This window comes from Leucopleurus acutus (genome assembly GCF_964270905.1).
Source record: "Leucopleurus acutus genome assembly, chromosome: 3".
Classification (NCBI taxonomy): Eukaryota; Metazoa; Chordata; class Mammalia; order Artiodactyla; family Delphinidae; genus Leucopleurus; species Leucopleurus acutus.
Window position 1 is genome coordinate 81172432 of NC_139145.1, and position 20345 is coordinate 81192776.

A 20345-nucleotide genomic window follows, 5' to 3' on the forward strand; every position below is an offset into this window, starting at 1 on the left:
AGGAGAACTGGGTTTGCATATTGGAGCCTCAGGAAGTCAAAAAAGAAGTTTGCAGGAGGATGTGGTTAACAGTATAAAGTCATGATAATCTTAGAGAAATGTTTCAGCAAAGTAGTGGGCGGGGAAATGTGCTGTACATCACATGGGGAAAAGTAGTAAAAAAACGAAGGATAAAATATGCAGACCTTCATTCAAGAAATACAACAGGCCAAAGAAAGAGAGAACACACTGCATCATTTATTATGTGTACTCCTTAATTTTACTGTCTGGAATTTAAGTTCTGAGCATATATTCATTTTCCTGGTTAGAAACTTATCAGCAGAGCTTATATTGAGTAAATCCAATGTAAATGAAATCAATAATGCTGTAATACACTAAAATTGAGGCTCATTAAAATTATACCTACAGTCATCATCATTGGGTAACAAAAATCACTTCAAAATCTTAATTGATAATCTATTTAGTTCCAGAAACTTTTTTTTTTTTTTTGGATACATCAATTACTTTATTTCCGTAATTTCCAGTATCTTAGAAAAATATGAATACATCTTCTACAATCTTCCTAAATTTAACCATTTAAACATTTAGGGGCTTCCCTGGTGGCGCAGTGGTTGAGAGTCCGCCTGCCGATGCAGGGGACTGGGTTCGTACCCCGGTCCGGGAAAATCCCACATGCCGCGGGGCGCAGCGTGAGCCATGGCCGCTGAGCCTGCGCGTCCGGAGCCTGTGCACCGCAACGAGAGAGGCCACAACAGTGAGAGGCCCGCGTACCGCAAAAAAACCCACAAAAAACCCCAAACATTTAGCAGTCTTTACAAATGCAAGTCTGAATTACTTGTATTTTACCTAAGTTTTTACTCTTGATTGAGATTTTTAAAATAATGATTCTTATACATTTTGCAATAATCCTATAAATATTTAAACACTATTGCTTTTTTCTGTTTACATCATCTCTACTGCATCCTTCTAAAGGTTTTCCTTTAAGGGCTTCCTCTTTTTTTTTTTCTCATGGAAAGGCATTTTATTTTATTTATTTATTTTTACAAATTTATTTATTTTATTTTTGGCTGTGTTGGGTCTTCGTTGCTGTGCACAGGCTTTCTCTAGTTGTGGCGAGCGGGGGTTACTCTTCCTTGTGTTGTGCGGGCTTCTCACTGCTGTGGCTTCTCTTGTTGCGGAGCATGGACTCTAGGTGCACGGGCTTCAGTAGTTATGGCACATGGGCTCAGTAGTTGTGGCTTGCGGGCTCTAGAGCGCAGGCTCAGCAGCTGTGACGCATGGGCTTAGTTGCTCCGCGGCATGTGGGATCTTCCCGGACCAGGATCGAACCCATGTCCCCTGCACTGGCAGGCGGATTCTTAACCACTGCGCTACCAGGGACGCCCAGGGCTTCCTTTTAAAACATTGAATTTTCTTTGCTGCTCCTTTAAGAGTCTTTCAAAATTTCTCCATAATCAGTTTAAACCTTATTATACCAAAGTTAATTTGATTGAAAATATACGATTTTCATATAATTAACTACCAAGTTTTGACTTGAGAAAGAACATATTCCTTCTTGTCAAATTGTTGTAAAAAACATTGCTTTCTGTGGCTTTCATTTCTAATAGTAGTAGATATTATTGCTCTTATCCTGATAATGACTTTTTTGAATTGCCTTTTTTTCTAATTCTTTTATTGTTGCAAAATACACATAACATTTGTCTTCTTAACCGTTTTAAAGTGTATGGTTCGCTAGTATTAAATACATTCATATGTATAACTGATTCAATTTGCTGTACAGCAGAAACTAACACAACATTGTAAATCAACTGTACTCCAATAAAAAATTAAAAAAAATACATTCATAATGTTGTGCAACCATCATCTCTATCCATCTCCATAATTCTTTTCATCTTGTGAAACTGAAACTCTGTACCCATTAAACAATATCTCCCCATTGCCCCCTCCCACCCTCCTGCACCAGCCCTTGGCAACCACCAGTCTTTCCGTCTCTTTGACTCTGACTACTAAGTACCTCATGTAAATAGAAACATACAGTATTTGTCTTTCTGTGCCTGGCTTATTTCACATAGCTTAATGTCCTCAACGTTCATCCATGTTGTTGCATATTCTAGCAACTTTTATATCATAAATTCCACAATAACCACAGACTTTGATCCTAATCTTAATAAGTTAGGGCCTGTATGTACTAAAGAACCAAGTTCATAGTGATGAGGTTATTATTTTTATAAATTTCTCAAGGTATACACTAAAATGATGAAAGAAGAAAATATACTCACTTAGACAAGGAAAAGGCATCATCAACCAACTGAAGTCTGTGAATAACAGGAATAGCCTGCAAATGAGATCCAAAAATGTTCAGGAAAAGATGAGAACATTTTTAGTGAAAAAATAACTTTCAAAATAATAACAACATTAAAGATCATTGCTGCTTACAAAGCACTTTCATGTGAATTATGTACAGAGAAATGCTCATTTCTAAGGATAGTTCCCATAATTTATTTATTATACATCTGCTTTTGATAAGTGATCCCTCTGGACATCAATCATAAGGCTTAAATATGGCTGAGAGTTTTGCCAAAATACTCTGTGAAAAACAGCATGTTAAAAAATAAAACAGGAAGCCAAGTTTAAAGGGCCTCTCCAAAACAGAAAGTATACATTAAATCGTATCACAATGTCCAAATTGTTGTCAGGGGACTTTTTGGCATAGGAAGCCTTAGAGAATATTACTTAGCTCTATTTTGGCAATAGTGAGGTACTCTTTTCAATGGTATCTCTCTTCTCAAGAGTTTACTAATTTGACACAATACCACCAACAGAGCCCTTTGAATCATGAAAAGGCAGGAGTCAACTGCCAACCTAACTCCTCAGGCTTCGGTTTGAGCTCCCTGGCGTTGTCAGGCCACAGGACTCTGTCTCAGCTTGTGTCCTAAGGGTGCCCAAAGTTTCCTACAGCAGTCCTTCAATACCCTCCCCAGCATGTTCATATATGTGGTCCCAGAAAATTTATCTTCACAACATCCCTTTAAGCATCTGAACAAGTCAAGCTTAATTCTTTCCTTTGTTGTAGCCGCATATCTTTTCCGGCAGTAATAATAACACTTACATTTTCTAGATTAATATTAATAATAGAAATGTTTTATTTGCTCAGCAATTATGTTGTATGAATAACTGACCCCAGTTTTCCAATAAGTAAATCTACAAGGGTTTCAAGAAATCATAGCTATAATGGCATGACCTAGTGCTTCCATGGCTAAGACTGCCCTTAGAAATTAAAAAGAATTTAGCTACTCTGAAAAAGATTTTTAAATAAAGTATTATTATAACTGTTTTTTGTACCTTTATTCAAAAGACCAATGATAATTTTTTAAAATTACTGATCATGTTCTGAATGCCCAAATTGTGTCAGGCCTCTGTTAAACATACTACACACATCACCTTATTTAATCTTCACAACAACCCTTTAAGGTCTATTACACCCATTATTACACTGATAAGGAACCCAAGGCATGACTGGGCAAACAAGAGGCCCAAGGTCACACATCTGGTAAATGATGAACAAAAATATGAACAGAAGTCTACCTGACCCAGAACCCGAGCTCTGGACCAGTATGCTGTGCACTGTCTCTTCTGCCAGAGAGGCTGCTATGTGACTCACAGAACTTTTGAAGAGAGAGACACCTAAGATATCTTTTAGTTCAACTCTCTAGTTTTATGAATAGAGACTAAATGAACAGCCCAAGATTTCACAGCAGAGCCAACTCTATAGACCTCTAAGCCAGCACCCATCTGCACCAATGGAGATCTGGTTTAATTCAACCAATTAAAATCTGACTGATAAGAGCTAGCCAATATTTTAATATTTCTATATTGCATAATAATTTACAGTTGTTTTTACAACTTAAAGCAATATTGGATTATTACTGATACCTTGTAAATTAAATTGTCTCCTTTGAGGGAGGGTGAAAATACAGTTTTTAGAAAATTAACATTTTCTAGCATATACGTACTGGCACATATTATGGGCTTTGAAATTTTAAGTATATGTTTACTTACATCATCTCTAATCCTCATAAGGAATAAGAAAGATATGATACTATTCCCATTTTAAAGTGAAGAAATTGAAGCAGAACATTTAACTTGCCTAAGATCACAAAATTAATGGTTAATAGGAAATTCTTCTGATTTTTTACCTAGAAAGGCAAAATTATTGTGGAAAAGTGAGATTAATGTTCAAAAACCCAATGCATTCAACCAAAACCTCTCCTTTCTAAGAATAAGAAAAAAAAAATCCAGTATGCGTTGGGGTGAGGGGTGGCAACAGGGGTCAGGTTCCCACCAGACAGGTTGATGAAAGCTCAACCTCTAAAGGCTAGAGAGTGCAATATTAATGATATTTAATAAAAGGTGTAAAAATATAACCTTACCTTAGGATCTTTTTCAAGCTGTTGATTTAATTTCTTCCAACCAAATTTATCATAGTTAACTCTATAATATCCAGTCATATTCAAATTTAAAATCACCCAGTCATGATCAGAATCTGAAACTTGCATTTCAGGGAATACTTCTACAAAGAAACAGGTGAAAAGTTTGAAATGGTACATTTTAAAAATATTTTACTACACATCTGTACTACACCCTCTTAATTCTAAACAATAAGTCCAATAAAACAAAAAGTAAAGATATTGTAAAATACGTATTGATCTTACCACATAATTATATTTTTTCACATATAATGGCTTTTGATCAGAAACGTTTCTTTAAAGCTCTATGTTCAACAAGAATGATACAATATTTTAGTTGTAAACAAGATAGCTTTCCAAAAGATAGACATTTCAGGCTTCCCTGGTGGCGCAGTGGTTGAGAGTCCGCCTGCCGATGCAGGGGACACGGGTTCGTGCGCCAGTCTGGGAAGATCCCGCATGCCGCGGAGCGGCTGGGCCCGTGAGCCATGGCCGCTGAGCCTGCGCATTCGGAGCCTGTGCTTCGCAACGGAAGAGGCCACAACAGTAAGAGGCCCGCGTACCGCAGAATAAAAAAAAAAAAGAAAGAAAGAAAAAAAAGATAGACATTTCAACATTTTAGTCTCTGCCTTTATATATATATATATAAAAAATATATATATGTTTACACACATATATATATATACATACACATATATATATTTGCATATATATGTGGAGATATTTTTTAAAATTTGTTACTTACTGCTGCTTTTATCTAGCCAGACTAAAGACTGTGTAGTTCCATTTTTTATCCAAAGGATAGGTACAATCCATGTGCCACTTTTTGGAAAAAAATGAAAAATTCAGTTAATGTTCACACATAAGAATATCAGCTCTGAGCCAATATTAAATAAGATAAAATAACTGAACTCAAATTCTTTGGCCATTCCCTGTGGATATGCAGGACTTTGCTCTTAGAATTATTCACTGTTGTTTCAGAAGTCAGTTTTGCTTTGGCTATTTATTTACTCTCTTCTTGTGTCTTATAGATTTGCTTCTTTTTATAACTTAAGGTAGCTACTAAGACTCTCCTGTATCTGAAAATTTCAAGGCCTGTTTATATTAAATTACAGCCACCTGGCCTTACTCAGGGGTCATTCAAATGCTACAGACAGACCCAAAGCCATCTGTGCCAAGAGAGTTGAATAATCAGTTAAGAAAAAGCTTGACAAACATTTCAAAATGCTTCTCCACCTCAAGCTTTCTCCTTGTCTGAAAAGTGTTCAACAAAAATCAGCCAGATTATTCATATTACCTGAATGCTGGCATTCTTCCCACATTGGTGGACATGACCTGGATGAAGTCGCTGACCACAGGGAGGACATTAGTCATCTGAAGAGACACACTACTTGGAATTTGGGCAATTATTTCCAATCTTGCTCAAACGCTCAAAAGTCTGGTTTCTCAGACTTTGAACTGAGGGTCTCTGTTTATGTGATAGCTAAGGCCACCTCTTCTCACAAGTCATGAAATATCATAGGGAGAAGGGACCTGCAGGTCTCCTGTTCCTGCCCCTGGGGTTTTAAAGAAAGAGTAGGACAACTTGAAAATTTTGGTGGTGATATATGAAAATTAATTACTCATTTGTGCTGATACTTACTATAATGAGATCTGAGGATCAAAAATTTTATCAAAAACAGTTGGAAGGGCTTCCCTGGTGGTGCAGTGGTTAAGAATCCACCTGCCAATGCAGGGGACACAGGTTTGAGCCCTGGTCCAGGAAGATCCCACATGCCGTGGAACAACTAAGCCGTGTGCCACAACTACTGAGCCTACACTCTAGAGCCTGTGAGCCACAGCTACGGAGCCCACATGCCACAACTACTGAAGCCCACGAGCCTGGAGCCTGTGCTCTGCAACAAGAGAAGCCACTGCAATGAGAAGTCTGTGTACTGCAACAAAGAGTAGCCCCCTCTCACCACAACTAGAGAAAGCCCGCACGCAGCAACGAAGACCCAACGCAGCCAAAAATAAATAAATAAATAAATTTATTAAAAAAAAAGTTGAAAATTATCTAACAAGAAAGAGAAGGAAAGGGAAGGAGAAAGTGATGAATGCTAAGCCACTTTATACTTATTATTCCATTTCACTTCTACAACAATCTCCTGGGATATATGTTATTACATTTACTTTATAGATAAGGCAAATGAAACTCAGAGATTTTGAATAAGACTTACCTAAGGTTTGAATTTGGGATCTATAATTCTAACATTTTAGATATGGCTACAAAAGCACAGATAAGTACATGGGCAGACATGCACAGAATTATTCCTCAAGGATACAGTCACCATTCAGTTCCGTTTCTAGGGAAGGGAAGACAACATTGCAACAGGATCCTCTTTCTTCTTAACTAACAGGAGGAATTTCAGGCTCTATTTTACTGCCTTTCACACAGAATTCCGACTAATTCATGACCTCTGTCTAAAGGATGGAAGAGAATGCATAACACTCAAAGCTTTGGTCGTGGGTGTGGCCCTATATCCCAGGGGAGGGGCACTGCTTGAATCCCTAAATGCAGGTCTCTGGCCTTGCTCAGCACATGAGGGGCTCTGCCCCATCCTAGCACACCAGCGACATCCTGCATGGAACACTCAGTCACCATCCCAGAATCACCCCATGGAAGGGTGTGTATCCAGTAGGGGTTATGCTTCCTCACCCACAGGCTGGTTTCCATTTGATCACAGCTCAATCCCAAGGAAGGTGAAGACAGAGGAGTAAATCTACCTACTTGTGGGTTAGAAGGGTCTGATTTTTAACCTTTCCAAGATAAAATGGCTCCTGTTTCATGACACCAGTAGATACATTTAAGGTGATAACTGGAAAACCACTCTGGTGTGTCCAACTGTCCATGATGCTTTTTACTGTTGCTGGCAAAAGAATTTTACTCTGGTCATCTATGGCCTGTTTTAAAAAAATAATCACAAAACAGATATTTATCATCAAAATCTTTTGAGGTAGCAATCTCCTAAAAGAAACTACATAGCTATTCTCTTCCTCATTCATATAGTGCAGTAATTCCCAGTGGGTGATATTCTGGACCAAATTTAATTCTGTTCAACTCTCTATATATGAATGGTTCCTTAGTGCATTCATTCATTCATTCATTCATTTACTGACCACATTTTTTATGGATCTAACATATGCAGGCTCTCTTCTGGGCATTGGGAATATAGTGGCGAAGACTAAAGAAGCAACCCCTGACTTAAAGGAGTGTCACAAACAAGGAAAGATGGTTTTCCTGTGTCATCACCATACACACATGGCCTCCCAATCTTACAAAACAACTCAGCAAAAACATGGCAGGAAGTGTGAGAATTACCATTTGAAAATGCCTCCATAGATCATCTTGCTCAGCATTTGAGTAAGAAAATGTCTCCAAGTATGACTGTCAAAATAGAAAAGTTAAGGTTAAGATAAATAACATGCCAAAGCAATTTATGTTTACTGTTTTCCAGGTAACAACAATTTTGTAAACTCACCTTAAGTGCGCTGATAAATATTTTCTCATTCAAGAAACTAGAAAGCATCCGGGCCAGAGACGCTCCCTAAGACATAAGAAGCTGTCCATTATTTAAACAAAATTCGGTAATCTAAATATTGACGCATTCCATTCTGACAAGCAAGATTCTGGGCTGTGCTTCTGATTGCATTGCGCACTTTAGTTGAATGTCTGGGTTATCCCCAAATGTGCTAATAAAATAGGAGACTGTCACTAATTAATAGGTAAAAGATGAGAAAATGTCCTACATATAAAGAGTTCAGGGCGCAGTAAAGTTTTTAAACTGAGATACTCATACGGCAAGTGTAAAGAAAAATTGTTGCCTGCCATTCCAGTTCTACAAGGATCAGCCATTAGCCACTGCAGATGCCCACTGAGAGTGCACCCTGGGGGGAATTCAGGATGGAGAAAAACAGGAAGCATTCTGTGCTTTGAATATCCTGGCCCCTAGATAGTTAAGATGCATATGTAAGGAAAAATTTCAATGACCCCAGATTCTTACATTTTTCCATATACAGAAAAGCACTAAAATTATTAACTTGGGATGTCTGTTCCTTGTGATTAGCAGTAATCTTTTTATGCTTGACTGCATGTTTTTCCCAGCAAAAAAAGTTCAGATATATCCTGGCCCCTCCCTTACCACTTCGGAGTAGTTTCTCAGAGCACTCTGAGAGGCTGTCTCCTGGGCTATAGTCCTCAGTAAGATTCCTGAATAAAACTTAACTCACAACTTTTATGTTGTGTGTTCTTTCAGTCGATACAAGAACAAATTTCTACCAAGCAGAAGGGTTCACCTTAAAAGTAGCAAGCTAAGTCTATATTAATAAAGGTAGATGATACTGAGCACCTATTGTAGTTGATTAATATTTACTAGATAAGAACTGATTTAACCACGTTTTCTGAAATCCATCTATTGAATAATATTAAGGTTTTTGTACCAAAGTTGTGTAGTAGCACGTTAGTCTAGGACCCTTAGAATCCATTTTATGTAGCTTTCTCCAAGAGTGCAGAACAAATGTAAATGTGTAACTGATTTTACCTTGTTGTAAGTAAATAGGTCAAAGAGCTCGTTTATTTCATTGGTTTCTGTGAAATTTTCCACCTTCATGGAGACAGCTCTAGATACCAGGGCGTGATCTTCTCTGAGGACACCATGTAAAATGTTAGAAAAAAAGATCTCATTCTAAAAGGAAAACATTGAGCCACGTTAACTTCTGAGGTGTCACAGAAACACAAAGTTCAACGTTCCTAAAATACTTTCAAAAACTAACACTGAAGAAGGGAAAAATCAATAATTGAGAAGTACTCTTTGGGCTACAATGGGCCAAATAAGTTAGGATTCCTTGAATAACAAAACTCTAGGATACTTTCCTTCCCATTTGGTATCCATTTTTATTTCAATTTAAAAAAATCAATTACAAAAGTTAATGTGGTTTCCAAGAGAGACATCTACATTCCCCTAAGGAGGTTCCTGGCCACCCAGACAGGTCCTCCAGGTAACAGCATCTCTAGGTGGTTTCAACCCTCTAGAATTTTATTGGTAATTTTATTAGCAATCCCTTAAAATTTATCAGTCTCTGTTACAGGGACATTTATCAACCAAAAGCATGCCAGATTTACAAATTCACAATGATGCTGATGTAATATGAGTTATTAGAAATAAATCCACAGACTGGATACTCATGCATTAAGAGATGGCAATTATTTATATTTTAATAAGTACAGAACTCTCCAAAAGACTAGATCTCTCTCAGACACATGACAAGGGCCATTTCTTTCTGAAGGAAAGCTAGAAGGAAAACCAAAGAATAGTCAAGAGGTACCTGGGAAGACAGAGCCAAAGAAAGGGCAGTGGAGAAGCTACAGGGACAGCTCACTCATACCCTGGAGAGCCGGGCGAGCACTTGGTGATCTCCATGAAGTCTCAGCTCCCTAGTGACTCTTGCCGGGGTCCCCAAGTTGACTCTCTAACCCCTCAACAGTGTCAGATAAATTTTCAAACTCTGCCCCACTTCCATTTGCCAATGTTCCAATCAACCCTCTCCTATTAGCACATTATGTTTAGATTTATTAATACTTTGGTTAAGCTATCATCAAACTCCGCTCTTCCCCAAATGAGAAAGCCTGTCATTTAGAGCAATGCATGTGGGAACTTTAATGTCAATAAGGATCCCCTGAGTATTTTGTCAAACTCATATTCTAACAGTTGGTCTGGGCTGGGGACTGTATTTCTAATAAACTACCAGGTGATGCTGATGTTGCTAGTTTGAGAATCACACTTTGAGAAGCAAGGATTTAGAGGAGACATCTGCCTAAGTCTGACCTTATTCATTAAGTATAGATTTTACTAATTTAACACCCAAGAGCTCTTGAGAGTGTGCACTGTTGACCCATAACACAATGAAGAAAATAGCAAAAATAAAAAACACCCATAAGCCCACACCCTACATAACTCCCATTAGAATGTTGTTAGTCCAGCTCTTTCCAATTTCTTTTCCTATCTATTTATTTATTCTCATATTTGTAAAAACAACCTTTTTTATTTACTTATTATAGTATTCATTGAGAAATTTTGCTGTCTTATCTTTGTAACTATCCCTAATAATGGCCACTGCATTGTAAGTGAAATAAACATAACTTGGAAAGAAATAAACCAAACCTTAATCATGGTTATCACAGGGTGGTCAAATCACAGATGATTTTCTTCTTTTCAAAGTACTGCAGATATAACTTTTGCAAAAGCAAAACATTAAAATAAATAAATACACAGCTGCAAAATACCCTATAACGTCGATGGACCATAGTTGACAACCATTTCCCTATTAGTTAGGCATTTAAGTTGCTTCAAGTTTTGTTTTGTTTTGTTTGCAGTTATAAAAAATGTATTAATGAACATTTTTGTACATATAGCATTTTCCATATTTTGTGGGGGTTTTCTCTCTCAGAATGGATTGTCTGTCTCTCTTCTGCCTGCCTGGTATAAGGTTTTACATAATCTTCTTGGTTTCATCAGAATCACACAAGATAACTGTGACTAATGAGACAAACACCTCTTCCTCAACATCCCTCAGGTTTTTCTACTCTGGGCCTCCCATAAGGTGATGCTCATCCCAGCCTGTTCCACCCCTGAAGGGAAAATCTACGTAAAAAGTGATACCAGCATTTTAAAAAACATTATCTAGCTACTGCATACAGTGATTGGATAAAGTGATTCTAGACACTCACCATTACTTTCTTCCTGCAAGCTGTGAGATCCCAGAGAACAAAACCTGTTTCTATTAAATCTACTATTATCTTAAGAAATATAACAGTATTTATGATAATAAATTTGTGTGGAATATCAATGTGGTTAAAAGCACAGGCTTTAGAGTGAGCTGCCTGGATTTGAATCCTACCGCAGCCTCTTAGGAGTTGTGTGACTCATAAAAGGCAACCAACTTCATCACTCTGAAACTCAGTTTCACCTCTGAAAATGCAGGAAGCAACACTGTCCTCACTGGATTATTATCAGGTCTAAATTAATTTACATAAAATTTTTAGCACTGTGACTGGCAAGTAGAGCATGCTCAATAAGGGTTAACCACTACTGTGATTATATTATTATTATTATTTCTTCAGAGTTGTTTGGAGGCTTGAGTCAGATAATGTACACAATACTCTATAAGCACATAATGAGTGCTTAGTAAAATGGTGGCTGTCACAACAGTGCCTGTTAGATACTCAATAACCTATTGAATGACTGTATAAAACTTATTTTACAGGTGAGGAATGAAAGCTCAGAAATGTTCAGCTACTTGCCTCAGCTTACAGTGATCATAAAAGCATAGCGAGATCTGACAGGCTGCAAGGCCCTTATGTGCCCTTCCCCTCCACCGAGACTGCTGCTTCCTTAGACCAGGCAGAAGAAGGATGGAAAAATGTCAGTGAGTAGCAATGTCAGAGCTGGAGCTTCAGAGATCAAGAAACCAATTGGAATGTTCTGAATCCTTGACCATGACCCATTCATCTCGTACTTTAATAATTTTCAGCTGAAATTAGAACAGTTAGAAAAAATGGAAATCTGTTTCTGCATATGGTTCTGTGATGCTCTTTACTCAATTTCAATCGAATGACTAGATTAAAAGGAAGCCAAAGATTTGATCTCTCAAAGATCATTGAAACAGGGCCTTAAGCTTTTAAAAAACAAAGCTCATGGCAATTTTCTCAAGCTCCAGGATCTGATACTCCTCTGGCAAGGGTTATATTTCACTCATCTCAACATGGGATTGAGAAATGTACACTCAGAAAAGAGTGATTAAGAATCAATGATAAGGGCACATTGGTTCAAGATGGCAGAGTAGAAGGATGTGCTCTCATTCCCTCTTGCAAGAGCACCAGAATCACAACTAACTGCTGAACAATCATCGACAGGAAGACACTGGAACTCACCAAAAAAGATACCCCACATCCAAAGACAAAGGAGAAGCCACAATGAGATGGTAGGAGGGGCACAATCACAATAAAATCAAATCCCATAACTACTGGGTGGGTGACTCACAAACTGGAGAACACTTATACCACAGAAGTCCACACAGTGGAGTGAAGGTTCTGAGCCCGATGTAAGGCTTCCCAACCTGGGGGTCCAGCAACGGGAGGAGGAATTCCTAGAGAATCAGACTTTGAAGCCTAGCAGAATTTGATTGCAGGACTTCGACAGGACTGGGGGAAACAGAGACTCCACTCTTGGAAGGCACACACAAAGTAGTGTGCGTACCGGGACCCAGGGGAAGGAGCTGTGACCCCATAGGAGACTGAACCAGACCTACCTGCTAGTGTTGGAGGGTCTCCTGCAGAGGCTGGGGGTGGCTGTGATTCACCGTGAGGCCAAGGACACTGGTGACAGAGATTCTGGGAAATACTCCTTGGTGTGAGCCCTCCCAGAGTCTGCCATCAGCCCCACCAAAAAGCTGGGTAGGCTCCAGTATTGGGTTGCCTCAGGCCAAACAACCAACAGGGAGAGAACCCAGCCTGACCCATCAGCAGATAAGCTGATTAAAGTTTTGCTGAGCTCTGCCCACCAGAGCAACAGCCAGCTCTACCCACCACCAGTCCCTCCCATCAGGAAACTTGCTCAAGCCTCTTAGATAACCTCATCCACCAGAGGGCAGACAGCAGAAGCAAGAAGAACTACAATCCTGCAGCATGTGGAATGAAAACCACATTCACAGAAAGAGAGACAAGATGAAAAGGCAGAGAGCTATGTACCAGATGAAGGAACAAGATAAAACCCCAGAAAAACAACTAAATGAAGTGGAGATAGGCAACCTTCCAGAAAAAGAATTCAGAATAATGAGAGTGAAGATGATCTAGGACCTCAGAAAAAGAATGGAGGCAAGGATCGAGAAGATGCAAGAAATGTTTAATGAAGACCTAGAAGGATTAAAGAACAAACAAACAGAGATGAACAATACAATAACTGAAATGAAAAATACACTGGAAAGAATCAATATTCAACAGAATAACTGAGGCATAAGAACGGATAAGTGACCTGGAAGACAGAATGGTGGAATTCACTGCTGCAGAACAGAATAAAGAAAAAAGAATGAAAAGAAATGAAGACAGCCTAACAGACCTCTGGGACAACATTAAACATAACAACATTCACATTATAGGGGTCCCAGAAGGAGAAGAGAGACAGAAAGGACCCAAGAAAATATTTGAAGAGATTATAGTCCCAAACTTCCCTAACATGGGAAAGGAAATAGCCACCCAAGTCCAGGAAGTGCAGAGAGTCCCATACAGGATAAACCCAAGGAGAAACACACCGAGACACATAGTAATCAAATTGGTAAAAACTAAAGACAAAGAAAAACTATTGAAAGCAGCAAGGGAAAAATGACAAATAACATACAAGGGAACTCCCATAAGGTTAACAGCTGATTTCTCAGCAGAAACTCTACAAGCCAGAAGGGAGTGGCATGACACATTTAAAGTGATGAAAGGGAAGAGCCTACAACCAAAATTACTCTACCCAGCAAGGATCTCATTCAGATTCAATGGAGAAATCAAAAGTTTTACAGAAAAGCAAAAACTAAGAGAATTAAGCACCACCAAAGCAGCTGTAAAACAAATGCTAAAGGAACTTCTCTAAGTGGGAAACACAAGACAAGAAAAGGACCCAGAAAAACAAACCCAAAACAATTAAGAAAATGGTAATAGGAACATACATATCAATAATAACCTTAAACGTGAATGGATTAAATGCTCCAACCAAAGGCCACAGGCTCGCTGAATGGATACAAAAACAAAACCCATATATATGCTGTCTACAGAGATCCACTTCAGACCTAGGGACACATACAGACTGAAAGTGAGGGGATGGAAAAAGATATTCCATGCAAATGGAAATCAAATGAGAGCTGGGCTAGCAATATTCCTATCAGATAAATAGACTTCAAAATAAAGAATGTTACAAGAGACAAGGAAGGACACTACGTAATGATCAAGGGATCAATCCAAGAATAAGATGTAACAATTATAAATATATATGCTCCCAAAATAGGAGCACCTAAATACATAAGGCAACTGCTAACAGCTATAAAAGAGGAAATTGACAGTAACACAATAATAGTGGGGGACTTTAACACCTCACTTACACCAATGGACAGATCATCCAAACAGAAAATTACTAAGGAAACACAAGTTTTAAGTGACAATAGACCAGGTAGATTTAATTCATATTTATAGGACATTCCATCCAAAAAGAGCAGATAACACTTTAATGGAACATTCTACAGGATACATCACATCTTGGGTCACAAATCAAGCTTTGGTAAATTTAAGAAATTGAAATCATATCAAGTTTCTTTTCCGACCACAATACTATGAGACTAGATATCAATTACAGGAAAAAATCTGTAAAAAATAAAAACACATGGAGGCTAAAAAATACATTACTTAATAACCAAGAGATCACTGAAGAAATCAAAGAGGAAATCAAAAAATACCTAGAAACAAATGACAATGGAAACACGATGACCCAAAACCTATGGGATGCAGCAAAAGCAGTTCTAAGAGGGAAGTTTATAGCAATACAAGGCTACTTCAATTAACAAGAAAAATCTCAGATAAACAATCTAACCTTACATCTAAAAGGAACTAGAGAAAGAAGAACAAACAAAACCCAAAGTTAGTAGAAGGAAAGAAATCATAAAGATCAGAGCAGAAATAAATGAAATAGAAAAAAAGAGCAAACATCAATAAAACTAAAAAGCTGGTTCTTTGAGAAGATAAACAAAATTGATAAGCCATAGCCAGACTCATCAAGAAAAAGGGGAGAGGACTCAAATCAATAAAGTTAGAAATGAAAAAGGAGAAGTTACAACAGACACCTCAGAAATACAAAGCACCAAAAGAGACTACTACAAGAAACTCTATGTCAATAAAATGGACAACCTGGAAGAAATGCATAAATTCTTAGAAAGGTATAACCTTCCAAGACTGAACCAGGAAGAAATAGAAAATATGAACAGACCAATCACAAGTAATGAAATTGAAACTGTGATTAAAAATCTTCCAACAAACAAAAGTCCAGGACCAGATGGCTTCACAGGTGAATTCTATGAAACATTTAGAGAAGAGCTAACACCCATCCTTCTCAAACCCTTCCAAAAAATTGTAGAGGAAGGAACACTCCCAAACCCATTCTATGAGGCCACCATCACCCTGATACCAAAACCAGACAAAGATAATACAAAAAAAGAAAATTACAGACCAATATCACTGATGAATATAGATGCAAAAATCCTCAAGAAAATACTAGCAAACAGAATCCAACAACACATTAAAAGGATCATACACCATGATCAAGTGGGATTTATCCTAGGGATGCAAGGATTCTTCAATATACACACATCAATCAATGTGATACACCATATTAACAAACTGAAGAATAAAAACCATATGATCATCTCAATAGATGCAGAAAAAGCTTTTGAAAAACTTCAACACCCATTTATGGTAAAAACTCTTCAGAAAGTGGGCATAGAGGGAAACTACCTCAACATAATAAAGGCCATATATGACAAGCCCACAGCAAACATCATTCCCAATGGTGAAAAACTGACAGTATTTCCTCTAAGATCAGGAACAAGACAAGGATTCCACTCTCACCACTATTATTCAACATAGTTTTGGAAGTCCTAGCCACGGCAATCAGAGAAGAAAAAGAAATAAAAGGAATCCAAACTGGAAAGGAAGACGTAAAACTGACACTGTTTCAGATGACATGATACTATACACAGAGAGTCCCAAAGATGACACCAGAAAACTACTAGAGCTAATCAATGAATTTGGTAAAGTTGCAGGATACAAAATTAATGCACAGAAATCTCTTGCATTCCTATACACTATGATGAAAAATCTGAAAGAGAAATTAAGGAAACATTCCCATTACCATTGCAACAAAAAGAATAAAACACCTAGGAATAAACCTACCTAGGCAGAGAAAAACCTGTATGCAGAAAACTATAAGACACTGATGAAAGAAATCAATGATGATATAAACAGATGGAGAGATATACCATGTTCCTGGATTGGAAGAATCAATATTGTGAAAATGACTATACTACCCAAAGCAATCAACAGATTCAATGCAATCCCTATCAAATTACCAATGGCATTTTTTACAGAACTAGAACAAAAAATCTTAAAATTTTTATGGAGACACAAAAGGTACCGAATAGCAAAGGCAGTCTTGAGGGAAAAAAACAGAGCTGGAGGAATCAGACTTCCTGACTTCAGACTATACTACAAAGCTACAGTCATCAAGACAATATGGTACTGGCACAAAAACAGAGATATAGATCAATGGAACAGGATAGAAAGCCCAGAGATAAACTGACACACCTATGGTCAACTAATCTGTGACAAAGGAGGCAAGTATATACAATGGAGAAAAGACAGTCTCTTCAATAAGTTGTGCTGGGAAAACTGGACAGCTACATGTAAAAGAATGAAATTAGAACACTCCCTAACACCATACATAAAAATAAACTTAAAATGGATTAGAGACTTAAATGTAAGACTGGACACTATAAAACTCTTAGAGGAAAACATAGGAATAACACTCTTTGACACAAATTCCAGCAAGATCTTTTTTGATCCACCTCCTAGAGTAATGGAAATAAAAACAAAAATAAACAAATGGGACCTACTGAAACTTAAAAGCTTTTGCACAGCAAAGGAAACTACAAACAAGATGAAAAGACAGCTTTCAGAATGGGAGAAAATATTTGCAAATGAATCAATGGACGAAGGATCAATTTCTAAAATATATAAACAGCTCATGCAGCTCAATATTAAAAAAAACCCAACCCAATCCAAAAATGGGCAGAAGACCTAAATAGACATTTCTCCAAAGAAGACATAGCAGATGGCCAAGAAGCACATGAAAAGCTGCTCAACATCACTAATTATTAGAGAAATGCAAATCAAAACTGCAATGAGGAGCTTCCCTGGTGGCGCAGTGGTTGAGAGTCCGCCTGCCGATGCAGGGGACGTGGGTTCGTGCCCTGGTCCAGCAGATTCCACATGCCGCGGAGTGGCTAGGTCCATGAGCCATGGCCGCTGAGCCTGCACGTCCGGAGCCTGTGCTCCGCAATGGGAGAGGCCACAACAGTGAGAGGCCCACGTACCGCCAAAAAAAAAAAAACTACAATGAGGTATCACCTCACACCAGTTAGAATGGGCATAATCAGAAAATCTACAAACAACAAATGATGAAGAGGGTGTAGAGAAAAGGGAATCCTCTTGCACTGTTTGTGGGAATGTAAATTGATACAGCCACTATGGAGAACAGTATGGAGGTTCCTTAAAAAACTAAAAATAGAATTTCCATATGACCCAGCAATCCCACTACTGGGCATATACCCAGAGAAAACCACAATTGAAAAAGACACATGCACCCTAATGTTCATTGCAGCACTCTTTACAATAGCCAGGTCATGGAAGCGACCTAAATGCCCATCGACAGATGAATGGATAAAGAAGATGTGGTACATATATGCAATGGAATATTACTCAGCCATTAAAAGGAATGAAATTGGGTCATTTGCAGAGACGTGGATGAATCTAGAGACTGTCATACAGAGTGAAGTAAGTCAGAAAGAGAAAAACAAATATCGTATATTAACATATATATGTGGAACCTAGAAAAATGGTACAGATGAACTGGTTTTCAGGGCAGAAACTGAGACAGAAATGCAGAGAACAAACATATGGACACCCAGGGGGGAAAGCGGCAGGGGTCGAGGTGGTGGTGTGATGAATTGGGAGATTGGGATTGACATATATACACTAATATGTATAAAATGGATAACTAATAAGAATATGCTGTATAAAAACAAATAAAATAAAACAAAAAAATATAGAATCAATGATAAAAAGAAATAACTAAATGGTAAAAGAAAGGATAAGCTTACCATCTTAGCTTCAAAAACATTAGTAATATGTTTTCATCACTGTTTCCAGATATGGTAATCTTAGCCATTTTAGTTGCATTAAGAGGTAGCTGATTGATATTGACAGTATAGTCTATTCAATTAAGGACACACAGGGTGAATCTAATTGTTTTATGGGAATGCAATTTCTTTCCATATTGACTCTCAGCACAGAGTTAATTTGGAATACAACCAAATGCTTTCAAAAACAGTTATAGATGACACTAACCATGTGTAGATGCTACTTTATAAAAGAGAGATATAAACAATTTTGTAGGTATAGAGCATACGGAAAGGACTATTGAAGACAACTGAGATTTACTGTATGTGTATAAAGTTTATGTATATGCAAAGAGTCATATAATGAACATATACACACACACCATAAACTCCTTGAGAACGAGAACACTCCCAGGTATTTTCTCTGCAGAGCACAGAGGTTAAAGGCATGGGCTTTGCGGTTAGAGAAACCTGGAACTGACTCTCATCTCTGACCTTTAATAACTGTGAGACCTTGAATAACTTACCTAATGCTTCTATGCCTCAGTTTCCTCAAGAGAAAATAGAAAAAAATAACAACTATACTCATATGATTATTTTGAAGATTGAGTAAGATGATATATGTATAGAACTTACACTACCAGGCAGATAAGTCCTAAGTACTCAGTGAATGGTAAATACAGTATTATTGTTATTATCCTCATTATCCTCATCTTCAGACTAGACCCAGGTAACTGGAATGTAATCACAGTTCTGCCTCAATCAGGCAAATGACCTTGGGCGAGTCAATTAACTTTTCAATACTTCATTCTGCTGATCTATATAATGATGCCCAATCCAGGGGAGGAAGAGCAGAGGTACTGCAGAATGGCGGGACTATGTGATGGTGGACATTTTATAGGATGTTTGCAAAGGGCAGAGTGGGTGGCATGGAACTGGGGCAGTAAGAGGCTGCTGCATCAGTGCTTCCCAGAAAGTACAATTTCACTAACAGGTAAAAAAGGATTTTTTTTTTTTAAGTTTCTGTGGCACCAAGAGAGGTCTGTCAACTTTTTATTCTGCCAACCTTTTAATCAACAAAAACCAAATATCTACCTACCATCTCCCTCCTTTCATAAGAGGGAAAATTTACAACCAATATAATAGAAAGAACACAATCTTAGACTCTCCATCAAAGTGAATAAATTTAGCCTGTAAAGAAGATCTGGCCAGTGGAGATCAGCATTTCAAATGGCAATATACTCTGAATGAGCGAGGGTAGGGAAGGGAGGAAAGAGGCCAAAAATTGAGCCTTGGAAGCACTTGGGAGGGGAGATGAGAGAGAGGCCAGCAAAGAGCAGCAGAAACAGCAGCTCTGAGCATCAGAGGGATGGCAGGAGGCAGGAACAGAGGGGGAGAAAGGACCCCTGGCTTGGAGTGAAAAAGTGAGGTCTGTGTCAAAAGATGGTATTAAATTTAAACATTTAAACACATAAAACAAATAAAATCAATTTGGCTTTATCATGCCATTCTGAAAGCACTACCTAATTACTCTAAATAAAATATTAGAACCATAACTTACAGTTGAAATAATCAGATTTGCCCATCCATAAGTTTATTTTTCCATATTACTATTTACTCAAAACAGCAAAAGAATATCAGCTATAATAGATACAATATCAGCTATTAGTATTATATGTAATATCAGCTATATTATATGTAACATAATATTTATAGTATATAACATAGCATATTCTTATCATTAAAGCCATAGACTACTGATTACAAGTGCTTTAAAATTTAGTCTAGGTAGAAATAAATGAAAATAACCTAAAATCTAATAGTAGGGAAATATTACATATATACACCTTATAAGGTGAT

At 37.8% G+C, this 20345-nt stretch overlaps 1 protein-coding gene across 1 annotated transcript in view; it reads right to left on the bottom strand.

Moving 5' to 3' along the window:
• Positions 1–20345, bottom strand: part of LVRN (laeverin) — a gene marked incomplete at both ends in the record, with an annotated part of 87033 nt that overhangs the window by 16320 nt on the left and 50368 nt on the right. Inside the window, 7 exons of the mRNA XM_082835128.1 lie at positions 2280–2335; positions 4431–4570; positions 5212–5288; positions 7237–7409; positions 7828–7893; positions 7988–8053; positions 9047–9190. Coding sequence (XP_082691254.1) covers positions 2280–2335; positions 4431–4570; positions 5212–5288; positions 7237–7409; positions 7828–7893; positions 7988–8053; positions 9047–9190 — 722 coding nt within the window. The remainder of the gene's footprint in view (positions 1–2279; positions 2336–4430; positions 4571–5211; positions 5289–7236; positions 7410–7827; positions 7894–7987; positions 8054–9046; positions 9191–20345) is intronic.